The following is a 16,286-nucleotide window of genomic DNA, read 5'->3' as shown; positions in this document are numbered from 1 at the left end:
TTCCGTGTGTTCTTAATTCTGTGACAAAAGACAAGTAAGAAAAAATAGAATTTCAGATTACTGACCTGCATCAACTTATGCACGACGTCCCGACCTAGGATGTGGTCGAACACCGCTTGCAGGAAGGCATCCGACATTATCGAAAGCTTTAGTTTATCGCGGTGCCACACTAAAACTCTCGACTCCTCCATCGCCATTATTGACACCTGGAATTGGTAATTGATTATAAGAGTTAGGTTGTTAGCAACATCTTTTTTTTTAATCCATTAATACTGACAAGTTAGCACTTCAAGTGTATTTTCGTTAAAAATATCTGGTGTAGTTTTTAATACTATTATAGATAAAATAATTATTCTTAAATATACGAAGCCTAAGTTACTCCTTATTACATCAGGTACCTGCCAATAAAAGTCCCGTCAAAATCGGTCCAGCTATTTCAAAATTTCGACGGGATAAACAGACAGAAAATTACAAGAAATGTTATTTTTGTGTATGTACCGTATGCATGTATTATAAAACGGTTATTTCAATATTACAAACAGACACTCGATTTTTGTTATATATTAAACCCACACCCCGGTTTTTTCGCATCATTTTCTGTAGCGTGGTAAATGGCCATGGCCGAAACCTCCCAGCAGATCAGAGGGGAGAAAATACAGAAATTATGAATTTAATAATTGCTCCTAACGGGAATCGAACCCGGGGCCTTCAGTCATGAGACCGCAGCGCTCACTACAGCTTATTTAAACTCTTTATTTGTACACCACTACACAGTTAGGAAAATAAAGGACGAATAGAGAGAAACACAAAAACTGGAGTAGAATACAAAAGGCGGCCTTATCGCTTAAAAGTGTTCTCTGCCAGGCAGCCTTAGGATTGGGACAACAAGAGCGGGAACAAATAGGTGGTGTTAAATTATTATAAACCTACATTCAAATAACTACATACGAATACATAAACAAAATATACACAAATAAAAATATAAAATAAAATATACATATTTATATATATAAAATAAATATAAAAATAATAAACTTATATATATTTTGATAAGCTATATTAACTGCTTCGTCTGAAATGTATGTGATGGTATTTGCAGAAGGTTAAGGTCAAATATCTTTTTCACGCGCTTGGATAGTTGAGCATTATTTTGACAATATTTTTCGAGATATATCGAAATGGCTGAGCTGGCCAAATACAAATGGGAACAGCGGCCGGCAAAACTTGTATGAAATCCATATCTGTCGTGACTTAGCAGGCCAAATAAATGAGATAGTAAACTCATATGGAAAGAGGCATTGCTGGGCCAACGTGTAAATGTGGGCTGATGCGAAAACCTAAGGCAGAATACGTAAGGCCCTCTTTTGATGGCCGCAGTAATTTACCTACTGTTATCTGTACACAAAATATGCCAACGCTAAATAAAAAAATAAATACACTACGACACTACACACATCGCCATCAAGCCCTAAGTAAGCCCAAAGTAACGTAGCGTACCCCAAGGGTAGCTTGTGTTTTGGGTACTAAGATGACTGATGTCAAAGTCAAAGTCAAAGTCAAAAATATCTTTATTCAAGTAGGCCCACAGGTGGCACTTTTGATGCGTACATAAGAACCACACGGTAGTGAGATGATGGCGATAAACACATTCGTAAACTTAAAACTAAAGCTACGAGGGTTCCAAACGCGTCCTGGTCTAAGAAGAAGCCCACAACAAACTTAGCCGGGTGTTTTTTTTTTTTGTTATCACCATCTCACAATGTCATTTTAAATTATTAGAAGAGCAACCTGGTTAGAGCAATAATTTACACCCAAGCTTTTTTATCGTTTACGTAGTCCTTTATACTATAATAGGACTTTTCTATAAGCTTACGTTTAATACAAACTTTGGACTTTTTAAGAGACATCTCCAAGATGAATATTTTTATGAAAATATACATAAATACTTATAATACATGTAAACACCCAGACACTGAAAAACAATCATGTTCGTCACACAAACATTTTGACGTGACAACGTCTTATAAATTGGTTTGCCGGGTGACACTTCAAGAAACTGCGTTACGCTCCGCTCACGTTATGCGCTCACAATGAGAGCGAGTGAGAGGCACGCGTCCCTTCCACTCGGGCATGGTTAGCCCGCCTAAGAGCGAGAGAGACAGACATAAAAAGTGAAAGGCACGCGTCCCTTTGTAGTAAACGCTGTTTCATTGTACGCAAATGTATTGCAAGTTATTGTATGTATATTTGTATATAAATACGTATGTATGTGTAAAGGTAAAAATAAAATTTTGTTAATATGAAATTCAGTGCGAGATTCTTTGTATAAATTAATGTTTTAAATATAATTCTTTGTATAAATAAATGTTTTAAATTGTTACTATTATTTCATCCTTCTTCCTACTATACGAATGAATATTCACATTAAAATTATTTTACCACTCAAAGTCGTTGTCACGTAAAACTTTCGCCCGTATACCGACTTTACAGGCAACCAATTTTTTCCAGTCGTGGGAACCGAACCCACGGCCTTGGACTCATATAGCAGGGTCGCTGCCCACTGCGCCAATCGGCCGTCAACACTAATAAACTATCTGTTATCATAACTGAGCTGTTAATGTCATATTCCGTAAGTTGGAGGGGAATTCTGAAGGGAGAATCCTCCAAAGCATAAATCGTTAACATTCAATTTGATCTGGATGCGTCAAATGTCTAAATATCTCTATCCGACGGCAAACAAATTGTAAACTAATTAAAAAGTTCAAAGTATAATTGGAAAAGAAAGTTCTATCGTCTCTGGTCACGTCAAAACATAATTTTATTAGCTAATTTTTTTATTGAGTTAGGCCTTTTTATTGAGCAGAAGTAATAAACTTTCAGACGCGACAAGTTATAAGTCAAACTAATACAATAAACAACTAACAAATATTTTGTAAAAAAATAAATACACTACGACACTACACACATCGCCATCAAGCCCTAAGTTAGCCCAAAGTAACGTAGCGTACCCCAAGGGTAGCTTGTGTTTTGGGTACTAAGATGACTGAACAACTAACAATAATTGTGTTTGACTCAATTGCTAAAATATATTTGGTTGAATATGTTAAGGGGGGCGGCGAGTTCGAATCCCAGCACGCACCTCAAACTTTTCTAAGTCATGTGCGTTTCATGCAACTAATATATCATTTGCATCAGCGGTGAAGGAAAACATCGTGAGGAAACCTGCATACCTGAGAGTCCTCCATAATGTTCCCAAAGATGTGTGAAGTCCACCAAACCGCACTGGGCCAGCGTGGTGGACTAAGGCCTTAAACCCTTCTCACTGTGGGAGGAGACCCGTGCCCTGTAGTTGGCCGGTAATGAGTGATGATAATTTGATATGATGATGATAATTCAATCTTAACGGAATGGTGTATCAAGAACTAAGTACATTATATGCGAGAAGCATTCATTAAAAACGTTTAACATAAATATCTAGGTCGGAAGTTATGCCTATGTGAGTAAGGGAAGATTTGATTTTCATATGTTTAATATATAATTTGACGGCCGGCTGGCGCAGTGGGCAGCGACCCTGCTTTCTGAGGCCACGGCCGTGGGTTCGATTCCCACAACTGGAAAATGCTTGTGTGATGAACATTAATGTTTTTCAGTGATTCATTAAAATATTCATAACCTATCTTAGTACCCAAAACACAACCTACGCTTACTTTGGGGCTAGATGGCGATGTGTGTATTGTCATAGTATTTATTTATTTTAAAATTGTTAGTATCAGAAGCAATCTGCAGGCATTGTTTTTTCGAAAAAGTAGATTATCCAAGTTTCAGAAAATGAATTTAATATTTAAACAAACCTTCAACTTTCAGTTTTGTGTACTTTGCTCTACTTTTCAAACACTTTCATTTGAATGTATATAAATCAACATTTTGTGGTTGCGGCTATCTTGGATTTAAAATGAACCATTGTTAATAGTATTCTACTGGTCAAGTCTTTCATTTGCTACCAATAATGAGGGAGTTGTGATGGGATGGATTCCGCGGGTGTAAGGTGAGAAGTACCCAGGGCTTTTTCTCTGTTTTCGGACACAATGCACTGCATACAATAATGGCTAAATGCGGATTCCGTACGTTCTTAATTCAATGGACGGAGGTTAATAATTTTAACCTTTTTTGTGATTTTAATTGGTTCGCAAGGCTGCATATAAATTATGATAATACAATTACGCATCTAATATTCATATCGCGTTGCCATTAGGGTGCTGTAAGGCAGCTTTCCACCATAACTGTGTAACACTCCATTTCTCGGGACGTGTTTGAAACCGTTCAATTAGACTTGGTTCGTTTTCATGGCTAAGCTAAATTTTAGTTCTGGTTTTTTAACCACATGTCTTGGTTCTGCTGTACATGCAAGGCTTAAAGGAGATTAAATTTATATCCCCCGACCGAAGTTAAGGAATTGGGGGTTTTAACCAACGTGCCTAGGTGAGCACGTTAAACCGTCGGTCCACAAACCGGCATATACCGGTATATTTTTTTTTAAATATTTGTGTAATGTTTAAATCTTATTCATTGCACCACCTACCACTATTCTACGTTTTTTTTCCTTTTACGCCTTTGGTTGCCTGGAAGAAATCGCTATGTGGCGTGCACTTCATACATGCACAAAAGCACTGCCTACCCTAAAATTTATATAAAACTCTTGTGAGAGGAGGTTTTTGCCATTTTATGCAATTTTCCTGCTGTATGCATACCCTGGTAAGAAACCCAGTGCATCAAATTGTACCCTCTTGCTCTATGTTTATATCTCTGTAACTACTTTTTTCTTTGGTGTACAAGAAAAGTGTATTCATTCAGTCTTTCATTCAACTGGCATTGGAGCAGCGTGGTTGGTATATGCTCTAAAACCGTCTCTCCTATGAGAGACAAGGCCTGCAAGGCAGTGGGACAGTAATTCGCGGATTATGATAGCAATGGTACCTGAAAATATTCATCAGTCGACACGCCGAACCACTCGGGCGAATCTAGGAAGTGGTGTGGGAACACTATGTGGAGTGCGCGCTGATTCTGAGAGACCACGAGCCTGGAAATACAAAGAATTGTCATGTTAATAACAGTGGTCTGCGATTCTATCGCCGAGAAGTTGAAGAAGAAGACGTCTTTATTGCACATACAAATAAAAACCAAGGTTAACAAAACAAACGATAGTACAAAATATATGCGCAAAGGAGGCCTTATCGCTTGAAGCGATCTCCTCCAGACAACCTTTGGTTGCATGAAACGGTATAGTGCAATGCTCCAGAATTTCACGCGCTCTCGTTTCTTAATAATATGATTGCTCAGCACCAACAAATTGACATATTTGATTTAAGTTTAGCTAAGTTCCTAAATTATATACAGACCAGGTCATCTGTAACTGACTTCGTATACGTTTTGGCTAGCTGTAATTATGATGATGATGATGATGATGATGAAAATTTCAATAACTTTAACTTGTAGGTACTTTATAATTATAGAATTTCCATCTCACTCGTGATTTGTGTAATAACTGAAAAATGCAAGTATGTATCATATAAATTTACCCCTGATAAGTAAAGGGAGCGGTGATGACCCAGTGGTGGACTGCGGCTTCATTTTCGGGGAGCCAAGTTCAGATTCCCGCACGCACCTCTAACATTTCTAAGTTATGTGCGTTTTAATTAATTAAATATCACTTGTTTCAATGGTGAAAGAAAACATCGTGAGGAAACCTGCACGCCTGAGAGTTCTACATAATGTCCTCAAAGGTGTGAGGGGCAGTGGCGGTACTACCATACAAGCCGAAAGGCCGGGCTTGCGTTACAATAAATATCACTTTTAAATTTTTCTCGACTATTCCGAAATGAAATTAACAAAATAATTAAAACTTTATAGCAATGAGGATATAAATACAATGTTTTAACTTTTGCTTAATAATGTATATTCTCTTTGTCTACTTTACTGCAAGCACTACGTTACTCTGGCAGGTCATCTACGGATGTATCACTATCGCGCTCTTCGCGTGTCTTCGTACGCGATCGGAGGCCCCGCTTTGTCTCGCTCACACTCATTTGCTTATATGGGGCTTTTATTTTACTGCTCTCTCTTATAGAAATTTCAATGTATTTAGCAGAGACAATCTAGATTATTTAATAATTTAGTATGGAGATCAAATGCCAGATTGCGAGTTGAAGTTAGTGAAGATGACCAGCGAGCGAAATGAAACAACTTCACGCGTGTTATTGTTTGCGTTACAACTAGTTGACACTTGACAGATTCATTATTATTGATTAGTAACTACTTAGTTAGGAGTTTATTATTGTTTTTTTGAGTTGAATTGTGCATTTTACTGGTTTAGTTCTTTTAATTATAGTAAATATTGTTAAATATGTGCTTAATTTGTGTGCGACTTGTTTCTGTGGCGAAACCAAAAAATAATTGGCGAACAACAGGTAAATTTTTGGATATTTTTTTTCTAATGAAAATAATGGTTGGAACGCGGCTGGTTACGACATAAATTACCAGGCATCATAAGAATTAAAGAGAGCAGAACTCAAAGAAACACTCGGGATTCTATGATTACTTTTTAATTTTGGCAAACATTGCATAGAAACTTCTTTATCATAATTCGCGTGCTGACCCTAACCGTAGTGTTTTTCAAAGATTTGTTGATATGGTTTGTCATTTAGCACAACAAGAATGGTGACTTAGAGATCATGACGAGTTAAATTTGTCCTTTAGGTTAACTGGGCTTGCTCAAATTCAAAATCCTAGGAACGCCACTGGTGAGGGGTCCACCAATCCGCACGGCACCAGCATGGTGGACTACGGCCTTAACCCCTTCTCATCGTAGGAGCGAGCTCTGTAGTGGGCCGGTAAGGGGTTGATCATGTAGAGATCGAGCCTTCCCCTTTTTCAAGTCGGTTGAAAACTTAAAAGGAAAATAGTGAAAAATGAAAATAATTCTGCTCAAATAGGTAATCGGTATAAGGCAGAAAAAATAGGAGAATTAATATTTTACCCCAGTTTAGCTGACCTTTCAGTTTGTCCTCCGCCCGTTTTAATTAACCCAGTCTTAGCGCGAATTAAACTTTGTTTCAGTTTGTTTGGCTGTTGTTTGTTTCATTGTGGAGAGTGCTCTGTACCTACATACGTATGTGTGGGCATACCGCACTAAACATCCGCATATAAGGGAATTTTAAAAAATAACTAAACTGACTTTAATCTTGACTTACTGGTATTATTACCATCATCATCATTGGGTGCCATCTTCTTGAAATTTGGCGGTCAACAATCGGAAGGCCTCCCTATTGAGCCCGCCTTTCTTTAGATCTCGGTAACAAAGGGGGTGGCCCCTTATGTCGTCCAACCATTTGCGTCTCTGACGTCCTGGAGAACTCTTCCAAACAATTTTACCTTATTAAATGAAATGGCGGAGTGCCAGGAACATTTTACTCTTTCATCAATAAATAATAATAAAAGTTATACTTCAATCGCGCGTAAAGGTTAAACGCACACACTTTTTTAATCTTTATTTTAAGAGATGATTCGTTGGGCGAATATGCCTCTCTGCGATGTTACTTTACGTACAACTTCATACAGTAGTATATATCGAGAGAGGAATTATTATTGTCTCTTCTTGATACCAATCCCAACCAATCGAACAGTTATATTATCAAAATTAAGCTTAATTTGCTATACTCCGCGAAAAGCAGGAGAATCTGTGTGGTGTAATTTATAATTTCTTCAATCCTTATACCCCACACCAAACAGATCTTCGGCAATATACCCTCTACGCACGTTTCGCTCCGAAACCGGAGCATCATCAGGAGATGTTGACTTTACAATGAATAATTGTTAAGACAACAACTTAAGTTAACTTAACTTAATAATTGTTAAGACTTTACAATGAATAATTGTTTCGGAGCGAAACGTGCGTAGAGGGTATATTGCCGAAGATCTGTTTGGTGTGGGGTATAAGGATTGAAGAAATTATAAATTACACCACACAGATTATCCTGCTTTTCGCGGAGTATAGCAAATTACGCTTAATTTTGATAATATATCATGGATTTCCGCAAAGTAACGCCTGCTTCTATCCAATATCCAATAATCGAACAGTTTTCTTGCTGTCAAAAAATGTGGGTACGCCAGCAAACTTAAAATGTTCAACGGAGCTTAGAATTAGCTTATTAAAGTGCTGTCGTCGGTAATCTCCATTCGAGGCACTACTTGGATAATTTAGACACAATTTGACGCCAAGCAGCCTAATAAATAATTACCAAGCGACGCGCAAACTTTGCCTTATCAACTAACACGGCTTACTCGCATCATTAACCCCCGCATCGCCCTATCATAACCTTTATTCATCTATTGTTATCCTGAGCGATAGCAAAGGTCACAGTTTAATGGATTCCCAAGGCCGGTAACCTAAAACGTTTATATATTCGACGCTCATATAAGAAATTGAACACTTGACATGGAGACAAAGCCGTAACGCTCATTGAGCCATTATGTACTTAGGACTTAGCAATTGGTAATTACAAACAATGGTTATTTTAAACAAAGTCTTACATCATCATTCATCAAAACCCTTTAAAAGTCCATTGCTGGACTAAAGGACTCCAAATGGGAGGTTTTGCCCATAATCACAGTAGTAGTAGCACAGAGGACGCTGTCGCTCGCTCTCCGTTATATTTCCTTTGTGGCCACATACGACATCCGCGGAAAGAGAAATAAACGTGTGGTGAAAACTGTTTTTTGATCTGCCGTCATGACTCGGCAAAGATCTATTTTAAAAGATCTTTGTCGTGTGAGATATTGCGTTAGATGATTGGGCCCGTGACCTGAAGGGAGTATTCTGTATCTCAGTTGACAACAAATATATCTAGCCACTGTGGAAAGTTGCCATCAAATTACGTCCAAACCATTATCGTACATTATGTAATTGCCAATTGAGTTGAAATTAACTCAGTTGCAAACTTAGGTTTATACCAAAATATGGAAATAACAGATATAAATCTGGCGTAAGGTTGGAATATTTTTGAGACAAGATTATTATACATCTACACAGTCGCACACAATTACACGTACTTACTGAAATAATGCATTAGGTGCATTACACAAAACCTTTTCGTAATTTAATTGTTTGTTAAGCATTATCTCTGCTACTAAGTGTTGGAATGACTTGCCACCACCCATACGTGATATACAAACTGTTCGGCTATTTAAAGAAAAACTCAAAGCACATTTGCTACAGCAACAAACAATTTATTGTTCTTAAATCTACATTAATGAGGCTTTTCTTTGAATCAGTTATTTTTCCGTATGGGTTTGTGTGTGAAAAACACTATAGTAGCAGGGCTGTAATTTGTTTCTGGCGTATGTACAGACGAAGTATCTAGCGTTACCATGGACACTGCCTGACTTTGTGGTAGGCTTCTTGGTTTAGATCGGTAAATTTTATATTCCGCACCATGTTTTATTTTTAATTTTATTTTTATTATGTATAGACTGTGGCATGGATGTTGCAGTCGCAAACACGTCTGTGAGCACACAGGGTCCCCCTGAAAACCAGCGCTGCAGCTCGTTGCGGCTTCGTGCTGAGGTGGCACCCTATTTGTCCACATGCTTTTTGTAAGATATATTTTTGTATTATAATTGTAAGCGATTTTGTGGGCAAATAAATAAATTTCAAATTTCAAAATTTCAAATTTCAAATTTCATTATTGTTGTATCACACTCATTTAGGTATTCCTTTTGTGTAAAGAGAGCGCTCTCACCAATGTGTTAGTTAATTGCTTATGCAGAATTGGAAACATCATTGTCTTGTGTTAACAAAGTAAGTATTATATTTATTGTTTAGATGGACGTTTGGCGCAGTGGACAGCGACCCTGCTTTCTGAGTCCAAGGCCGTGGGTTCGATTCTGACAACTGGAAAATGTTTTCGTTATGAACATGAATGTTTTTCAGTGTCTGAGTGTTTAAATGTATATGAGTTATTATACTTAGTACCCACAACACACTTACTATGGGGCTAGATATGTGTATAGTCGTAGTATATTTATATTTATTTATTTATTTATTTATTTTAGTGTCTATGATAGCACAGTATCCTACGTTACTTGCATGGTACTGATCGCCAGCAATATAAGTAAGGAATAGTGCTAAAGTTAAAGTTTGGCAACTTGTCAAACGGAGGCTAGCGTAAAAACAGACCTTGGCCTAGTCGTTAAAAAAGTGTTGTTTGCTAGAAAACGATAGATGTAATTAAACTATAGCGCCATAACTCATATTCTTCTATTCGTTAGTAAGTTAAGTAACACCTCACGATCATACAAAAAATTAGTTTACCCTACAAAAGAGTTATATTTGATTGAAGAAGTTTTCGAAACCTCGGCAATTAAACAGCGAGGCTGTTCTTCTATTTTTAGTTCCACAGTTACTAATCGCGACTTATACGCTTTAACGCTTTAAAAGAGTTAAAAGTGTAGAGATGGATTTTGTAGATCTGTTCCGTCAACCAAGTACATGTTTAACTATTAACTCAACATATAAGCCTTTGTCACCGCGCTGCGTAGTCTTATTTCACGTCGAGGAGTGCCTTATCTAATACGCAAGGATAGGGGAAAAAATACGAGGGAACAGACCTAGTTTTTTTTTTTTAGTTTAACAAGAATAAATTGGCTAAATGCGTGTAGTCAGAATCCTGTTATCCAGCTTTATAGTGTGATAGGAGCAGTTTAGTTTTTTTTTTTGTTGAATTTTGTCAAAACTATCTATCTATCTAGGCAAATAAAGCAAGGCTGAGATTTTTTTAAAACCTATATATCACGCTGTCAGAGTAGCTTTCTCAGTAGCACTATTGGAAAAGAGAACTGAACTGTTTAGTACTATTACCTCTTCTATGTTAATGGCTAGCTAATAATAAAATTGATCCTATAATGTTCCGCAGCCTTCCAAAACACTAAGTCGCATCGAGTCTGATTAAAGCCGATTAGGCTAGGCTTCTATCGTATTTATTTACATACTGTAGTTTTAAGGTTTCATTAATCGCAACCTCATTTCTTGTTTACAGTTCGCGAACTCTTTACCCCGCCGCTCAGTTCGTTCCCGTCCGCCAAATCGAATTGGTTAAGCGTATGTTAAAGCGTATTTCTCTCCTATCAGACACTTCTCTCTGATATGACTTATGTAATAAGTCATATCAGAGAGCTCTTATAAAAAAGGTACATTTATTGGGAGGATAATAATTTGATATATTTATTGATAAATTGTAAAGTGATGTTGGAAAAGAGAAACTGCTGAGTTTCTTGCCGACTTCTTCTCGGTAGAATCTGCCTTCCGAACCGGTGGTAGAGTCACTACTTGACGTTTCAAAAGTGCTTATAGGCCTACTTGAAATAAATGAATTTTGAATTTTGTTAGCCTACTGGGTAATTCTTTACAGATAAATCCGTTTTTAATTAAAGCTATTTGTTAAATAACAATAATAAAACATTTTTATTGAATGGAATCATAAGATCATACCGATTTTAGCCTAAAATGCTAGCCCTAACTTTCAAACTAGCATACCTGTATTTAAGAAGTCAGTTTTTTCCATTATATTTGGTACAGATTGGCAATAAATAAAAATCACTTGCTTTAACGGTGTAATCAAATGAAATGAAATGTATTTATTTGTGAATATGTATGAATGTGTGATAAAAGCTCAACGAAGTGAAGATAAGGTGAAAGAAAGATCGCGAGGAAACCTGCATGTTTGAAAGGCAAGCAAAGTCTTACGTAACCTGTAGTGGACAGGTGATGGGTTGATAATGATGATGAAACTAACTTCATTACCCTTCCGGAAACAGATAATAAAGAACACCGTAATTGGAGAAGAATCCACAAGAAAACCAAAGTCTTTAACGTTTCGACAACCGGATCATTAGATGGAATTTCGAATATCTACATTTTTCCATTCTTTGCACTCCGCACATAATTAAGTATCACAAATATACCATGTAACGCAAGAATGATTAATGAAACCTTACACCTTACCAGTTTCGTATAACTTGCAGGTGTCTTAGGATTAAGTATTCGATTGAGACTTTTCATTCGGAAGTTTTTAGCTTTTAGGAATTTTTTTGAGGAAGAGTAACTAATAAATGGCGGCCGATTGGCGCAGCGGGCCGCGACCCTGCTTTCTCAGTCAAGGCTGTGGGTTCGATTCCCACGAGTGGAAAATGTTTGTGTGATGAACATTAATGTTTTTCAGGGTCTGGGTGTTTATTTGTATCATTAAAATATTCATTGGGCATCTTAGTACCAATAACACAAGCTACGCCATCTAGCCCCAAAGCTTAAGATGGTGATGTGTGTATTGTCGTAGTATGTTTATTTATTTCAATATACGATCAAAATTAATAAAGTTAGATATGAAATCATTAACAGCGGATATAAATTAACATGTTGTTTAAAAATACTCTTTTATCCGTATAACTATATAAATATGATATAATATAATGGTCTTTGCAGTCTGTTTTAATCTTCCATCTCCAAATATCTATATTTTTAATTAAATTTTCTTACTATAATATTGTAAATGCGAAAGTTTGTAAGGATAGATGTTTGTTACTCTTTCACGCAAAAACAGCTGTACCAATTTGACAGAATTTTGGAAAGGAGACAGATTATAACACATAGGCTGCTTTTTATTCCAGGAAAATGTAGGTACGGTTCCCGAAGGATTCGTGAAAAATCAACCTAGCAGTTTCTCTTCAACATTTTACATTTTAACAATCATTTATAAGTTCAAAACTATCTTCAGAATCGTGTTATAGAAGCGTATACATAAACCCATAAGGTCCTTCTTATTACAACACTTAATAGACAATTACACTAAAACAAGATTATATCTCGAAAGTCATGTTAGAGTCAGTAAACGCCTACATAAATCATCCCACTAAACCGACATGTCTACCTACATGTTAAATCTGTTGAATAATAGAATAGGTCTGCCAAATTCTCACTGGAGCCAATTTTATCTCGTTAGTACGAATGTGGTCTAACAGTTTGAGCCGGTCCATTGTTTTTTATACTACGGTAATACACAACACAGCTGAAGTGGCAATGGGCAGGGCACATAGCTCGGAGAACCGACGGGTGTTGGGGTCTTAAGGTGCTGGAATGGCGACCCCGCAGGTAAACGCAGCGTAGGTCGGTACCCAACGAGGTGGACAGATGACATCAGGCGAGTCGTTGGGAGCCGCTGTATTGATTGTGGAACTACCTACAAAAGACCTATGTCCAGCAGTGGACGTCGATTGGTTGACATGACGATGATGATAATGACTACACATGTCGCCATCTAGCCCCAAAGTAAATGGGTACGAAGATGATTGATGAACGCTTTAATGAATAATATTCATAAATACTAAGAATTTACATATAAACAACCAGACACTGAAAAACAGTCATGTACATTACACAAATATTTCCAGCTGTGGGAATCGAACCCACGGCCTTGGGCTCAGAAAGCAGGTCGCTGCCCACTGCGCCATTCGGCCGTTGTCCATTGAGAGTGGGTGGAACAGTGTTACTTTATTTACCAAAGTACCTTCCAGGCAACAGTGAGTACTAGTTTTAGGCAAGCGTGCTCCCAACTAGATGTCATCATATTTTTTAATCAGATGTTATTGTCGTCAAGAACCAATCGCTAATAGAAAAACAATGTAATTACATATTATTACCATCACATATTTTTAAATCTGAAAAGCCCGTAAACCCCCGTTGGAACAGCGTAGTTTGTGTATGCTCTGAAACCCAAATTCACAGGAGTGAGGAGGCATGTGTGACTGTAATAGCTTCAAAGTCAAAGTAAAAGTCAAATATTTCTTTATTCAAATAGGCACACGGCACTTTTCATTCGTACATTACATGTAAAATATGACATAGAAGTGAGTTGATGGCGTTAACTAAATACGTCAACTTAAAACTAAAGGTACGAGGGTTTAAACGCGCCCTGGTCTAAGAAGAAGCCCACAACAAATTTAGCCGGTTGTTTTTTTTGTTATCACCATCTCACATTGTTATTTAAAACTATTAAAGAAGCAACCTGGTTAGATCAATAATTTAACCCAAGCTTTTTTATCGTAATATAAGACTTTGTAGGCCTAATCTAGCTTACCAGTTCAGCAGCGTTTGTCGGTAGAAGGACAACGCGGCCGATCACCTCATCGAGGATTGACCAGATACTAAAAGGCCTCCGTATTACCAGGAAAGCAGAAGACAGAAAAGCGTGGTAGGTGTAAATCAACAACGACACAATAAAGAAGAAAGCTACTAAGAAACAGAAAGGAGCACTAGTATCACGACTATCCACAATAATTATTTTCTATTGAAGAGAAAGATTTTTAACATTTTAGTTACATTTACCAAGACCGATAGTTTAATGCGCTCTTTACAATCAATGCCTGAAGTCCGTAGAGCAGTTGTACAAGTTGGGTCACACATCCGATTGCCGGAGGGCAATTAGACTACACATAAGATGGACGATGGAAATTGCATCCACTCATGATTACCTTATTACCTACGCAGTAAGACAGAGACTTCAAGTTTAGTTGAATTCAGTTTATGACCTAGATCAGGGGTTCCCAACCTTATCAAGCCAATGGCGCACTTACAAGTTATTTGTCACGAAGTCCGCCCACTCACCAGGCTAGTTAAAATTGATAGGTACTTTTTAGATAGGCAGATGGGCGCATAAAACTATTGAAACTATAAATGATAAATTTTAACAAATAATTAAACAAAAAATCTACCCCAACTGGATGGCTGAGCTTAGTGATCTCCATACAATTGCTTAAAGTGCGGGACAAGACATGACACCCCTGCACAAAGACTATAAAAAAAAATTGTACCTTCTAAGGCGTCCAGGTTAGGAAGCCCTGACCCAGATTATCACGAAGTTTGATATACGATTCAAATTAGAACTACACGGAACAATGTACGTTTATACTAAATCAACATTTATTTAAGATACTCATATTCATTAGCAGCATAAGAGATGGTGTGCACGAGGCATTTCTGGGCTTCCTATTACCCTTAGTTCGAATGTACTTTAATAAAGCAAGAAGTCAAGAAATAGTATCAAACTGACTCAATCCAGAGATAAATGTGGAATATTTGATGCCATTTCATAAGGGGTTATCAGAGCATTACCACATTCTTCATAAGGGATGATTTTTAGGCCAAGACGTGAGCGGAGATTATCCGGGCTTATTAGTACCGTCTTTCCAAATGACCTTGAAAGTAGTAAAAAGTCAATTAGCACTCAATCAAACGCCATCCAGAGAAAAAATTCGGGTAATCGATGCCTTATGGTATGGGGTTATTTAATCAGCGCATTACCACATTCATTGAAACTCTTCAGCTCTATGTGGTAACGAGGGTTTCAGGTAATCAAGATGGATGTTATGTGATCCAGTGGCTCCCATCTTCCTTAGCTTGTTATTCCATCTTACGCCATATGAACAAATCTGGAAAGTTTCCTACACCAAAATCGAATTTACATTTTATACCAGTTTTCATAGCGTCGCACCCTTCTCCACTCGCACTGAGCACTCTTGGTCTCCTTGTTTCCTCTTTACACTGAGAGAAGTTTAGAAATTTATATAGATTTTTATTAATTAAAAAATATTAATATATATGTATTTTACATTTTAGGTTGCCTGGTAGAAAATGCATTGCATTAAGTCCGCCTCTTGTAAACCGTTTTTTTGCAATAAAGTGAATAAATAAAAAAAATATATAATATAACTGTGTCGTCGGTGGCCCAGAAGACATTAGCTTTGAGAACATTTGCCCTTTTAACGATCCCTGTTCACGGAATTAAACCTTGCGTAAGTAATTGCTCATTTGTAAGCGTACTCGCGTTTACGAGGATTCCGCCTGACATGACTCTGATTGTTTTACGTGCTCCTAATTAACCTCTTGCAGTAATTACTACATTAATGTTGGATACTTAAGTTCTCCACTATTTTTAGATTTCCTTTATAAGGGTAATATAATTTCGAAGCGGTTTTTCAGTAGTATTTTTGCCATTAGATTGCCATTTCTTTGGTGGACATGATGAAGAACTTCAGAGATGGCTAATTTTGTAAAATCGTAGGGCAGCATTACTTAATTGATATCCCATGGATACGTAAAGCCCTTGCTTTCTCTTTTTTTAATACGTACGTTTAAATTATTAGTGAGTAGGCTTATTCTAGGCAAGCACGCTCCTTAAGCG

At 37.2% G+C, this 16,286-nt stretch overlaps 1 protein-coding gene across 2 annotated transcripts in view; it reads right to left on the bottom strand.

Moving 5' to 3' along the window:
- LOC120629736 (blood vessel epicardial substance-like) overlaps positions 1 to 16,286 on the bottom strand; it is a 78,594-nt gene that overhangs the window by 11,307 nt on the left and 51,001 nt on the right. For both annotated transcript variants that reach the window (XM_039898739.1, XM_039898740.1), the window contains exons 3-4: positions 4,975 to 5,077; positions 66 to 206 (exon numbers count right to left, since the gene is read on the bottom strand). In XM_039898739.1, the coding sequence (XP_039754673.1) occupies positions 66 to 206; positions 4,975 to 5,077 (244 nt within the window). The remainder of the gene's footprint in view (positions 1 to 65; positions 207 to 4,974; positions 5,078 to 16,286) is intronic.

The sequence above is a fragment of the Pararge aegeria genome, chromosome 15 (assembly GCF_905163445.1).
Source record: "Pararge aegeria chromosome 15, ilParAegt1.1, whole genome shotgun sequence".
Taxonomy (NCBI): Eukaryota; Metazoa; Arthropoda; class Insecta; order Lepidoptera; family Nymphalidae; genus Pararge; species Pararge aegeria.
The sequence above is the reverse complement of the archived record's forward strand: the minus strand, read 5'-3'. Positions and strand labels throughout refer to the sequence as shown.